Genomic DNA, 14,378 nt, shown 5'->3' with positions numbered 1-14,378 from the left:
TTTATTTTTGGTACTTTTCTTAACAACTGCTTTCAGAAAACTTCCTAAGTAGCTTTGATTCGAAGTATATTGTCTTCACAGTTTATATTATTTTCAGGAAATAAGTAAATTGTGTATTGGCAATGTAACATATCAGTCCTAATTATAATGTACAGTAACATAACTGTTCTAAGCAAACCCTATACATTATAAGTCATGAACTAATTTTACTTGGGTAAGGTTTATCTACTCTATAAACCTCTCTATTCTTTCTTCCTTGTCAATATTGTCAATGGAGATATGCTTTCTTCCTACATTTAAAAGGGAAATCATTAACAGAAGAAATATATTACAAAATTAACGCATTCTTGTAAGGAAAAAAATTACATAGACAAAAGCCACCATCTTTTACTATTTACAAGACAATTACACAAATATAAAGCCATCTTCTCTACACAAATATCTACAAAGTATAACATGTTTTCACAAACATCCTCATTATTACTTATTCCTTATGCTCACACACTTGGATTGACAAAGTAAAATATAAGATTTTCTTGATCTATGCTTCCATGCGAATTATACATCTGATGCCCTCTCCTTTAAGCATGAGTTCAAAGGCTTTGTTAATCTCTGAAAATGGGACTTCATGAGTGATGAATTTCTCCAGTTCAAGCTCCTGTTCAATGAAGGGAATGTCTTAAGAATGGGATTTTCTCATTACACTTTCTAAATCCAGATAAAACAACAAATAAAATTGTGAAGGAGTTGGTGCTTGCCATATGGACCAGAAAACTCTACTCTTCAACTAGTCTTATAGCATGTAGAGATTATACCATAAGACTAGTTGAATGTTTTATAGGAAAATATGTTTACCTTGTTCATGTACATCTCCACAACCGAAGGAAGGTCAGAGCGCGGTTTGTAATTACCAAAGAAGGTGCCTTTGAGTGTCTTCTCATTGAGGACATTGATTGGATGAGTTTTGAATGCGTCATCTTTGTTTGGAACGCCAACAAGTACCGCAACACCCCACCCCTGCAAACAATAACTTGGAGTTTTACCAAAGAAAATCCTTTATGCCATAATGCTTTTTCTGATAAGAGACTGCATTCAGCTTAAATAGAAAAATTAACCCATTAAACTGGTAAGAAAGATCACAGAAACTACATCATGGACGCATTCGAAGGCAGAGATCATGGCATTGATATTTCCAGTACACTCGATGCTCCGGTCAACTCCACCACCAGATATTTCAGCAAGCACCTCTTGAACAGGCTTAGCATGATCTTTTGGGTTCACAAATTCAGTAACTCCAAATTTCTTGGCTGATAGAAGGAATTTAGGAAAACAAACATCACAAAATCAGAAGTCAGTTGGATAATGCAACTAGAAATTAAGACAACAAATGTTGCATCTTTAAATGTTTAATGGATGTTCTAACATTCTTGAAATCTGTTGGAATTTAAATCAACCCCAATGATCCTTGAAGCTCCAGTCATTCTTGCCCCTTCAGCAGCCTAACAAAGTCAAACATAACAGGAAGTAGTAAACATTAGTCAAGATATACATGGCAAAATATTTTCTTGTTAATTGATAGTAAGATGCAGAAGAAAACTCACTGCAAGGCCAACAGCTCCCAGTCCGAAAACAGCCACAGTTGAGCCTTTTGTTGGTTTTGCAACATTCAATGTTGCGCCAAGACCTTCATTACAGAAGCCAATTCTCATTAAAAAGAAATAAGAAACGTTTCCAAACATACACAAAGAATAATGCTACTAAGAAGTCGAAATAGTTTTGTTCTAACCTGTAGAGATACCACAGCTGAGGATGCATACTTTGTCGAGTGGAGCTGCAGGGTTGATCTTAGCAACGCAGCCAACATGAACAACTGTATACTCACTGAAGGTTGAAGTTCCAACAAAATGGTAAATGGGCTGTCCCTTGATTGAAAATCTGGACTTGCCATCATTGAGCATCACACCTCTGTCAGTGTTGATCCTAAGGAGATCACACATGTTACTCTCCTCGGATTTGCAATGACGGCACTCCTTACACTCCCCAGTGAACACCGGAAGCACATGGTCACCCGGCCTGAGATCGGTCACACCTTCACCAACGCTTTCCACAATCCTAAAACATTCAGAAAAATTGAATATATCAATAAGTGAAAACAACAATTGGAGAATTTAGCTGAATCGAATGTTTTCCATACCCTCCTGCTTCGTGGCCAAAAATACGAGGAAATAATGGCTTTTGTCCCTGTAGATTGACAAATTCAAATGGTTTAAACGTTAAAGCGAGGAGCATTTAAGTGTGAAAGAAGCATATTTGATCAAATAACATATGAGCAACTATATAAGAACAAAAAAGTAGTTACTTTGGCTTCCCAGAAGTAAACATCAGTGTGGCAAAGGGAAGTGAATAAGATTTTAAGGCGAACTTCCATTGCCTGAGGAGGTGCTACCTCCACTTCTTCTATCACCAGTGGCTTTCCTGCTTCCCATGCTACCGCAGCTACAACATGATGAATTTAAATATTAATGTAACAAAACTAAACCAGATTAATCAACTAGTACACAAGTACAATTAGAGTAAAATCAGTGAAGAAGGATTAACAACACATCAAATGAAATTTAGTCAGCCCCAAGCAGTAGCTCATACATATATTAAGAAGAAATGAACTATACTCTGTATATACATATGTATGTACCTTTGCAGTGTATGACTTTGCCCATAGTAGTTGATGACATAATTGCAAATTCCTCCAAATGTGCCTTTTAACTAAAAACTTTTCTTCTTCCTTCACAGATTATTAACTTTGTTATTTTTGAATGGTGAGATGGGTTTGTAGTTTAAGTGGGTATTTATAGTGTAATACAGAAGTAAAATGGAAAACCATTTAAGTCTGCTGTTTTTGGTTTTTTCGTTCTTAGCATCCAAACAGCAGCGCCTTTGGTTTCCCAAGATTTCTTCTTGGCGTTGACATTTAACATCTAGTAAACTAATTTGTTTCTTAAAAATCCAAGTTGGTAAAACTATACTTTCTGGGAAACTCATCAAATGTTGCAACTTTTTTTTAAGAGGGATAAAAATCGCTTGTTATTGGTTTAATAATATTACTTTTTAGTATTCAATTAATTTATTTCATCATGCACACACACATATGTATATATGTATATACGTATATTTATATGTACAAGTAGGAAATGGTGGTTTTAAGAGCACTCCCGCTCTATTCTATATTTAAAATATCTTATTAAAACAATATTTTTTCTATTTTACCTCACATATTTACATTATACCATATTCAACAATGCCTCTATATATATTTTTCTATATTATTTAAATAATATATTTTTAATATATTTATAATAAAGAAATTAATAAAATATTATATTATATATAATATTTATTTAAATATAAATGCAATAGTCACTAAAAATGTGTAAATAAATATTAAAGTATTTTTACATATTACTAACACCTAAGAGAGTTGTTTCCATATGTAGAGATTTTTATATATCAAGATTGCCTTTAGTTATTTTAACTCATGATTTACATTATCCTTTGGAAAGCTTATTTTGATCTTTTTTTAGCTACATTTTAAAATTTGAGGTATTTTAACTCTTCCATTATGACTCCTACTAACAACTGTACAACTCATAATACTTCTGCAACCTCAAAACCATCCAAGCTGTTATCTGGTTTTGCATTTGTTTATTATGAAAAGTTGTCGAATATGGGCTGTTCTCATCTAATTTATTTTAATATAATACTAAGATAAAAAAGTCAGAATTTATTATTAATTTTCCGTATCATTTTAAGAGCTTATATATTAGTTTAAATACTTAAACTCGCTCAACTTGAGAGTTGACAGTTGCTTTAATAATTCCCATTAGCCCTAGAAACCACTAGTTTACTTCAAGAATATTTTCATAAACATATGAGGGTATATTACTCTGGTCTTTAAGCTATTGAAAATGTACTGTACATATATTCTTAATCTTTAAATTCTTTGTTTTGGTTCGTAAAGTTTTAAATTATTCCTAGTGTTGAGTAATCGTGTTATGTGGTGGGTTCGAAAACTAGTTGGACCCATTTGACGGGATATTTTTATAGGTGGGGCTAGGGGCTTATGTGACACGAAACTACATATTTATGTTTTATGTATAATTAAAAGTATTATTTTATAATTAAAATATTATTTATTTTCCATAAAAGATAAATATTAAGTAGAAAGAAAAACCTTTAAATATATATATATATATCATAACTTTATTCACACGTGATAATTAATTAATATTAAGAATTTTATATATTGTGTTGTTCTTTTCATCAATTTTGTTTATTTGAAACTTTATATATTTTTAAAGTCAAATGAGTCAAACGAATTAATATAATAGAAAATATTAAATAAATCAAATATGTGGTACTAATCACGCCGATCAACAGGTAGTGTGGGATAGGTCGAGTCGACACGTGAACATGACGAGTCTGATAGAGTTGAGATTTATTGACACGAAACATAAAGGAATTGGGTTAGGGTTGACCAACTACATACCCCAACCTACCATGACATGATACGTTAGCACGAATTGTTACTCGTACTCTGCATACATTTTTATTTAGTGGAAATTAGACCCGGTACCCATTTTAAATGATCCACTTTAATCTTTACCCACTATTTTTAACTCTTATTTTAGTACCCAAAATTTCAATTAATGTACTCATTATACATCTTCAATTACATGTTTTTTTCTCTTTAAATACGCTACAATTATAATGCATTTCCAATTTAACTATAATATGACACATATAATACACATTACAACAACACTTACAACCATGTGCTCAAATAAGGATAATTTGGGAAGTCTCATGATAATAATGGGTAAAGTTCAACTAAATATATTTAGTGTCTAATTTAAGTTAACTATTCCTAAAAATGGGTAGTTCTCAACTTTTCCTTTCTATTTAAGTTCCTCGTATATTTTTAAAGAAGAAATAACATTTTTGCCCACTACAACAATTAATGTGAGTAGCGGCGTAACTATTAGCGGCGGGTACAGTCCGCCGCTATAATACAGGGTATTAGCAGCGGGATAGGGGGTCCGTCGCTAATTAGGTGTGGTTATTTTAAAATATATAATTAATATGTATTAGCGGCGGACTTCCTATTATTAGCGACGGGTTATCCGCCGCTAATACAACAGAGGAAAATGCCCGGGAATCAAACGGTTCATTTTTTAAAGTGTTATTAGCGATGGATAATCACCTTTTTTTAGAGGCGGATATCCGCCGCTAATAGTATTAGCGACGGAGTATATCATTTATTAGCGGCGGATAACGTTATTAGCGACGGGCTATGGTAATAGCGGCGGTACCCGCCGCTAATGATTATGTAGAAGTTACATATTGCACCGCACCTTTCTTCTTCGCATGCCTTCTCCGTTTCTCCTGCTTCTCCGTTTCTCCTGCCTTCGCACAGCTTCTCCACACCGCACCGAGTAGGTACCAGACCCAAGGTGTTGCAGACCAAGCAGGTAGCAGCTTCTCCATTTCTCTTTCTCTATTCCGCCTCTTAAAATCTATTCTAACAATTTATTTCGTTGCAGACCCAAGGCGTTTCTTAAACAACCTATTCCGCCTCTTAAACTCCATTTCGTTGAAGGCGTTGCAGACCCAAGGTGTTTCTAAGGTATATTGTAGAACAAAAACAAACCTTTTTCGTTTCTCCTGCCTATGAAATTCTGTACTATGTTATGTTACAAGTTTAGAGGTGCTTTTGTTTTAGCACCATCCCCATCCCCTGAAAATAGATGTTCATAATCCCCATCCCCTGAATACGTAATTGATAACATGCACCCCTCTGACTAACTCATATATAGTTCACAAAGATTAGTAGTAGTTTGTAACCAATTATTTAATAGAGATCCGTACATTTTTATTTTATTTTCTTTATCAAATCAAGTTAAAAACAAACATATAATACGGAATAGATACTAGTTTCTTCGTAATTTTAAAAATACCAAATTACAACATTAGATTTTGTTTGAATACTCACTTACATCCATCTGATTTCAATATATAATACCAAATTATTACATCAATTTGTTTTGCTAGAAATACAAAATGCCTACTTGAACCAAGTCTCTATCAAAATTAATTAGTCAGACAATAATACCGTCCATTTATTTACGTAAAATTACTTTTTTATTTTAAAATATTTTATAAAAATATTTAAGACTTTATTTAGATGAAATCGCATATTATTTTTCTTACTCCTTTCTCATGAAATTCTGGCCAGGTTGGTAGAGCTGGTAGGTTCGGCATGAAAGGGCTTGCCGTAACGTTTGTTTCTTCCAGAGCAGATTGATACTTCCACATAGAGTATGTTCTCTTTTTATCCTGGGTTTATGTCATTATGTCTAGGGTTGTTTCTTCCTGCTTGTTTTGTTAGGCTAATATTAGGCTGCCATTTTAATTTATCTAATTATTTAAAACAATAAATTAGCCTTAAAGTCAAATAATAATTAATTTGTAAAATTATTATTATTATTACAAATTAAATAATTATGAATAAATAATAATTTATTTTTAATTATTTTTTACTAATTTAATTAATTAAATAATAAAAAATAATTAAATAGGTATAAATTACATAAATATAGAAATTGATAATTATATATATAATAAATTATTTTTTGATTAATTTTTAATAATTTAATGAATTAAATAATAAAATTTTGATATAATATTATCTAAATAAATAAATTAATTTAATTTGTTTATTGAATAATATTGTTAAATATAAATTACATGAATATAGAAATTGATAATAATATTTAATAAAAGTATAAAATAATTAAGAATAAATAATTATATAAATAATAATTTAATTTTTGATTAATTTTTAATAATTTAATTTATTAAATTATAAAAGTTTGATATATTATTATTTAATTAAATAATTTAATTTAATTTGTTTATTGAATAATATTGTTTAATATAAATTACATTAATATAAAAATTGATAATTATATTTAATAAAATTTTAAAAAATTATGAATAAATAATAATTTATTTTTAATTATTTTTTATTAATTTAATTTGTTTATTGAATAACATTATCCAATATTAAATAGTTATAAATTACATGAATATAGAAATTGATAATTATATTTAATAAAAGTATAAAAAATTATGAATAAATAATTATATAAATAATAACTTATTTTTTGATTAATTTTTAATAATTTAATGAATTAAATAATAAAAGTTTGATATAATATTATCTAAATAAATAATTTAATTTAATTTGTTTATTGAATAATATTATCTAATATTAAATAGTTATAAATTACATGTATATAGAAATTGATAATAATATTTAATAAAAGTAGAAAAAATTAAGAATAAATAATAATTTAATTTTTGATTAATTTTTAATAATTTAATGAATTAAATAATAAAAGTTTGATATAATATTATCTAAATAAATAATTTAATTTAATTTGTTTAATTTAATTTCTATTCATGTCGAGTTTTTATTTCATATATTTGTTGGTAGCTTTCATTTATATCAGCAATAATAAATTTCTTTATTTTTTTTTTATGTAACTTATCCATATCATATTTTATACTTTCATAAACTTAATTCCTAGAATTTAGTTACTCAATGTAATTGAATTTATTATTTTAATTTAAATCAAACAAGTGCATGCATTTTAAGCACTTGCAAAAGTTAGATTAATAAATTGACTAAAATAAATATACTTGTGTATGTCATTGTTGTAAGTGGTATAGAAACACTTGTTTTATACTAGCTACTTTTGTGCTCTCTGCTTTAATCATCTTCAATGGTGAATAATGGTGTAATGCCTAACCAACATATTGCATTTTTTTTATACTTAGTTTTATATTATTTTGGTTTGAATTTTTTTCGTGTATCTTTTGGTATTAATTTTTTTTTATCAGGACAACGACACACCCACGACCCCGACACACACACGACCTTGGCACACCCTCAACAGGTGTGGATATATTTTTTGTAATTAATATCTTTTGTATTTTTTGAATAATTTATTTTGTATTTGTTTAGTGTATAATATTTGAGTTTTGAGTCCTTTAGTTAGTATCCCTGGTATGTAAATCTTGACATCTATTGTTAAGATATATGTGTTTATTCTTACTTTATTTTGTAATCTTGGTATGTAAATAATTATAGGACTGTTTTGGTTAAAAACAAAATTTAAGTGATAATTTAAATTAATTTATAAAATATAATAATAGATGATTTAGTATTAAGTAAAATATAGTGTTTTTGTTAATATTGAATAAAGAGGATTTAAAATTGATCAATCAGATTATTAGCACCCATATTTTCTTTATCACCATTTTCTTAATTATATAATATTAATTAAACTAAGTGCTAGAAAAATATACAAATTCAATTAAAATTAATTTAAATTTTAAAATATTTTTTTAATGTTTGAATCATTTTTAAATTTTAGTAATAAATTTTGAATTATTTTTTATTTTAAAAAAAATTGTAATTATTTTTTAAATTAAAATTGAAACAAACTAATTATATCACATCTGTGTTACTCCATTGCCATTATTAGCGGCCATACCAAATTTTTTGAACTACTTATTAATTTTTGTCAAAAAAAAAAAGTATTTAGTCAAATAAGTGAAAGCTTTTATACTACTAACTAATTTTCACCGCAACTTGATATTTTTAATAGGGAAACTAATTTTGTTTAGATTGTGAAATTTTTTGAAACAAATTTAAGATAGTTTATTTAATAAAAAAAGTGAGTATAGAAAAAAAAAACAACAATAAGTGCATATTATCATGTTATTTTGTTCTTTTTTCTCCTTTTTGCTTGAACATATATTATTATTATTATTATAATTTGTAAAAATAGAACAAAAAAATTAATTAGTAGTTAATTTATTTTCTTAGTCTCGGTATGTTTGTGATTGATGGTTGTTGACTACAACCATCAATTACATGGATATCGACACATAAATGATAAGTTAAAAATATTATTAATAAAATTTATCTAATTATTTAAAAATATAAATTAGTCTTAAAGTCAAATAATAATTAATTTATAAAATTATTATTATTATTATTACAAATTAAAAAATTATGAATAAATAATAATTTATAAATTACATGAATATAGAAATTGATAATTATATTTAATAAAAGTTTAAAAAATTAAGAATAAATAATAATTTATTTTTTAATTAATTTATAATAATGTAATTAATTAAATAATAAAAGTTAGAAATAATATTTAATAAAATTTTAATAAATAATAAATTAGTTTAGGAAAAAAAATTAATTTGTTTATAAATAACATTATCAAATAAAACATCATAAAATAGCATAAGATATTATAATATTGCATAAGATTTCAAAAATGATAACAAATCTCCTTTGTTATCAATTTCTATTCACATTACTAAAACTCACACTCTTATAACACTTTAGATGGCGATTGACAAGACTTGGACAACATTGAGAAATTGTGGTTGTCAAGAATATTGGAATGGTCTGCAAGCGTTTTTGAGGATGCCGTCGGAACATAAAGATTCTGATGGAAGAATTAGGTGCCCGTGTGTAAGATGCAATAATAATAGATTTGAATCTTTGGATGTAGTTCGGGCACATGTATTCGATAGGGGTTTTCATCAAGCTTATGATAAGTGGATTTTTCATGGTGAGGTGGAAGAAATTGTTGCTGATGAGGTGGTTGATGAGAATGAAGACGATGAGATGATTCAAGTTGTGGAAGACTTCCTTTTACCGACAACTGAGGAAGTAGAAAGGGATCCCGGTGGGAGTCAGTATTATGACGAGTTATTTGAGGAGATTGAAGCGGAGTTGTATCCTGGCTGTGATTGGATTTCATCCCTGAACTTTTTAGCAAAGTTATTGCATCTAAAAGTTAGAGGGAAGATGCCTAACAACATATTTGATGAATTGCTGAAGTTGTTAAAGCTTGCATTTCCTAAGGAGAACAAAATCCCCGGATCGTACTACGAGGCGAAAAAGAGATTGAAAAAATTAGGGTTGGGATACGAGTCCATTCATGTGTGTCAGTATGATTGCTGCTTATTTTACAATGAGCATGCATCTAAAGAGACATGTCCAGTATGCGGAAGTAGTAGATGGATTACTTCCGAAATGACAAAAGGAAAAAAAGTGCCACACAAGGTGATGCGTTACTTTCCGTTGACCCCTCGGTTGAAAAGATTATACAGTTCAAGGATTACAGCAAAACACACGATATGGCATCACGCCGGGAAATCAAAAGATGAAGGGGTGATGCGACACCCGGTGGACGGCTCTGCGTGGAAGGACTTTGATGCCAAGCATCCTAATTTTTCAAGGGATCCCAGAAATATTCGTCTGGGCTTAGCTGCTGATGGATTTAATCCATTTGGCAACATGAATCTTGCATACAGTATGTGGCCTGTGGTGTTGGCAAACTATAATCTGCCACCTTGGTTGTGCATGAAAGACAATTATTTCATGTTGACCCTCCTTATTCCTGGGCCAAAATCACCCGGTAAGGACATGGATGTATTTCTGAGACCATTGGTGGATGAGTTGAAGGATCTGTGGGTTAACGGAGTTGATACAAGAGATAGTACGACCAACAGGATGTTCAAGATGCGGGCAACCCTTTTGTCTCCGATTACTGATGGAAATGATAGTGATTACTCTGTTTAGTTTTTTCTATTTGTGTAACAGAACTATATATTTAAATATAATGAAGTTTTTTTTTTGTAATTATTATTATTATGAATTCAATGTGATATACTTCTATTTAATGCTAATTACTAACTAATAAATTTTAAACTGAAGTATAATATCAGCTGATATAGCTACTTATCATGGCGGAGATGGTGGGGGTCAAGACCCGCCAGATCCTTCTAGGGTACCAACATCTTGCGAGTCAGGTTAAATATTGCATATTATTTTTAGAAATTATATTGTTAGATAAATATAACATCAATACTAATACTGATTATTGTTAATAAATTTTAAAGCCCCGTCGACGAGAAGAAAAGGTCGTGGCCCTGCTAGTAATAATGTTCTTGAAGAACGAAGGAAAAAAGCTGGGAAACCATTGGATCTAGAGCTTGATCCTGTGACCAACAAAGTGGTTGGGCAGGAGGATCAAGCTTTTATTCGCATGTTGGGAACTCTAGTTTCCATGTTGTGTCCGGGGCATTATTTGGATTTTGCTGATGTACCTCAACAGTTTAAGGATCAAGTGCTTGATCGTATGAGGGTAAAAAAATTACAAATCTTGTACTTTTCATTATTTAATTCCATTATTTACAAGTTATCTAATATTTTTTTTTCCTAATGCAGTATTACTATAATATAGACGGTCATCCACAACGTGAGTCAGTTCTGGCAACTCTCAACAAGGAGATGGGGGAAAGATATCGCGAGAGAAAGAACTATAGACATAGACACTTCAAAAGTCATTATGCTGGACCAGAAGATTTGGAGAATGTCCTCTCTAAGCCACCTAACCATTGCACTAAGGAGGCTTGGCAGCTTATTTGTGAAATGTTTTTGAGCGAAAGATTTTTGGCTCGTTCCGCTAAAAATCAAGCAAACAGAAGACAAATGAAGTATGTAACAACACAAGGCACAAAGTCGTTGGCAGCTAAGCGTCACGAATATGTAAGTGAAGATGTTAATTTAATTTTATAAAATAACACATTCTGAAACATTTTGTTTACATTTGTATAGAAGAACCCGCATGCGCATGTTGTTGATACTTGGAGGGATGCTCATATGAGAAAATCGACAAAATCTTTTGTCAATGAGGCAGCTCAACAAGATTATGTAAGTGAATAGTATTGTTTTCTTGTTTCTAATGTTTATAATTTTTGTTTATAATGTTATCTTTATACAGGAAAAAATGGCGGCTGAGGTTGAGAGGTCACAGAATGAGAGGCAAAGTCAACAGCAGAGTGAGGCATCTCTAAATGTATCTGGTGTTGATTCGTCCCCGGTCGATCAATACGAGATACTAAGTAAAGTACTCGGGGAGAGATCTGACTACCAAAGAGGAGTGGGTTATAGGGCGAAAGGGAAGGTAAAAAGGACATCCTCTAGCTCTACAGATCAAAGTTAGTCCCAAGCAAATACTGTTGCTTCGCCTAATGAAGATATGAGAGTTATGGCTTTGCTGGTGAAGGCAATTCGTGAGACGTTTGAGACTTCGACAACTGTGCATCCCAGTAAACTGTATAACCCAATGTTTGACAGTTTTCTGCAGAGGCATTTGCCACCACAATCCGAAGGTGCTTCGTCTTCTCAGTCTCCGTCACAGCAGTATCAGCCTCCTTCACATCAGCAGTATCAACCTCCTTCACAGCAGCAGTTCCAGCCTCCTTCACAGTATCCGCCGCAGCAGCTGTACCAACCTCATCCAATGTATCCGCCACATATGTCGTCGCAACAACCTCCTCAGTATCAAAACCAATACATTTTTGGACCCATTCTCAGTCTCCTCCACAATATTTTAGTTTTACCGATTTTCCAGGAGGATCGATGCAGCCTCCGCCACAGCCACAGCCTCGAGATCTGTTTGGGGACCTCACGCTCGGACGATCATCACAACCACCATATATTCATTCACCGCCACAGCCACCACCACCGCCATCGTCACAGCCATCATCCTCACAGCCAGACCAAAATGTTGAAGATGAGGACAATTTCAATATTAATCCTAATGACTTTCTTTAGTTACTAGGTTATATATTTGGACTGAATTAATACTTTATTTATTTTTAATGACTATAGTGATATTTACTAGGTTGATAAATATTAAAACTATTTATATTAATTTTAATGTTAGTTATGTTTAAATTAATTAAATATTTATTTTTATTAAATTATATTATAAATTATTTTTAAAAATAATTAAATTTAATAAATATTAATTTATTTAAAATTTAATTTAAAAAAAATTATAAATACAATAATAGCGGCGGACCCCGCGGCTAATATTAATGCCTCGGACATAGTTATTAGCGGCGGAACCCGCCGCTAATGTCCGCTGCTAATAATTGCTTATTAGCGGCGGGTGTGTCAGTCCGCCGCTAATAATCATTATTAGCGACACTTTTTTAGGCGTGGGGTATTAGCGGCGGAGGCCCGCCGCTAAAGCCTATTAGCGGCGGAGTCCCCCGCCGCTAATAATGAAATTTGTTGTAGTGCCCCCCCCCCCCCCCTTAATTAGTGGCGGAGTCCCCCGCCGCTAATAATGAAATTTGTTGTAGTGCCCCCCCCCCCCCCCCCCCCCAATTATCGATTCAGATCGTATCCCCCGAATAATTCTCATTTTTTAAAATTTCCCCCGAACTATACACGTTATTGAAATGTGAGACTTCTGTTAGATTTCATCCTAGATTGCTAACAGAATGATGATGTTACATTTTGGCCAATGATATAATTTGTAAAAAAAATATCAAAAATGATAAACTAATTAATATACAAATGATATATCGAGTATTTTAGGATATAACAGAAGAATAATTATTTTCTTATTTCTTAATATTTGATGAGAACATTTTTGTCAATTCATCAAAATAATATATTTGATAATAATTATTTAATTAAAGGGGTGTCAATAGTTACACTCTTTATTTAAATACTCACTTAGACTCATATGATTTTAATAATATCACATTTGTGTTTTACCAAACAATACAAAATACTCATAAATATACTTTAATAAGATAACAATACCTTTTTTTTTTTATTTATTTAGATTACTTTTATGTTTTTAAATATTTAAAAGGATTTATTCAAGTAATGTAAAATAACAAAAATTTATCACTTCACTTTTAATTTGAAATAATTTTTTTATCTTTAAAGTGTTTTAAATAAATATTTTACTAAAATAATCAAGAATATGCATTATTTTTGTTTTAAAATAGTTAATTTCTTCAAATAGTTTTCAAGTAAAATATTATTTTAAAAAGTAAAAAAATATATTTTTTATTTACATAAAATATTTTGTAAAAGATTTTTATAGTATGACAATAAAAAAGAGGTCAAGTGAATAAATGAGGAGTATTATTCTCTAATTAAAATTAATTTTGTTAAAAAATTTCTATTGACTGTCTTTTTCACTATCAACTAATAAACATAACTTAAAGAAAACACAATAAGAAGATACGGATTTTACGTGGTTTAGGTTATTCTTCAAGCTTTTATGGAGTTCAATACAAAAGTTTGGATCCTTTACAATAGGTGCCCTAGCCCTATTTATAAAGGATGAGGACAATTAATTCCCTTAATGGGGAGTTATAACAAACATTCCCAATTAATTGGGGTATAAATGTTA

The 14,378-nt window shown here is 30.3% G+C and overlaps 2 protein-coding genes across 2 annotated transcripts; one reads left to right on the top strand and one right to left on the bottom strand.

Annotated features, from left to right (window-relative positions):
* Positions 1-340: 340 nt before the first annotated feature.
* LOC133802400 (alcohol dehydrogenase) lies at positions 341-2,809 on the bottom strand. The gene is made up of 9 exons (XM_062240698.1): positions 2,693-2,809; positions 2,360-2,496; positions 2,195-2,241; positions 1,787-2,112; positions 1,602-1,684; positions 1,424-1,499; positions 1,150-1,307; positions 856-1,017; positions 341-658 (listed from the first exon to the last, which is right to left on the bottom strand). The coding sequence occupies exons 1-9, from the start codon at positions 2,730-2,732 to the stop codon at positions 542-544; spliced, it is 1,146 nt and encodes a 381-aa protein (XP_062096682.1). The 5' UTR covers positions 2,733-2,809; the 3' UTR covers positions 341-541.
* Positions 2,810-7,854: 5,045 nt separating this feature from the next.
* LOC133802408 (uncharacterized) lies at positions 7,855-11,754 on the top strand. The gene is made up of 3 exons (XM_062240710.1): positions 7,855-8,015; positions 11,053-11,297; positions 11,381-11,754. Exons 2-3 carry the CDS (start codon positions 11,199-11,201, stop codon positions 11,729-11,731), a joined length of 450 nt encoding a protein of 149 aa, XP_062096694.1. The 5' UTR covers positions 7,855-8,015; positions 11,053-11,198; the 3' UTR covers positions 11,732-11,754.
* Positions 11,755-14,378: the final 2,624 nt, after the last annotated feature.

This window comes from Humulus lupulus, chromosome 1 (genome assembly GCF_963169125.1).
Source record: "Humulus lupulus chromosome 1, drHumLupu1.1, whole genome shotgun sequence".
NCBI classification, from domain to species: Eukaryota; Viridiplantae; Streptophyta; class Magnoliopsida; order Rosales; family Cannabaceae; genus Humulus; species Humulus lupulus.
Note: the sequence above shows the minus strand (reverse complement) of the source record. Positions and strands in the feature narration are given on the sequence as shown.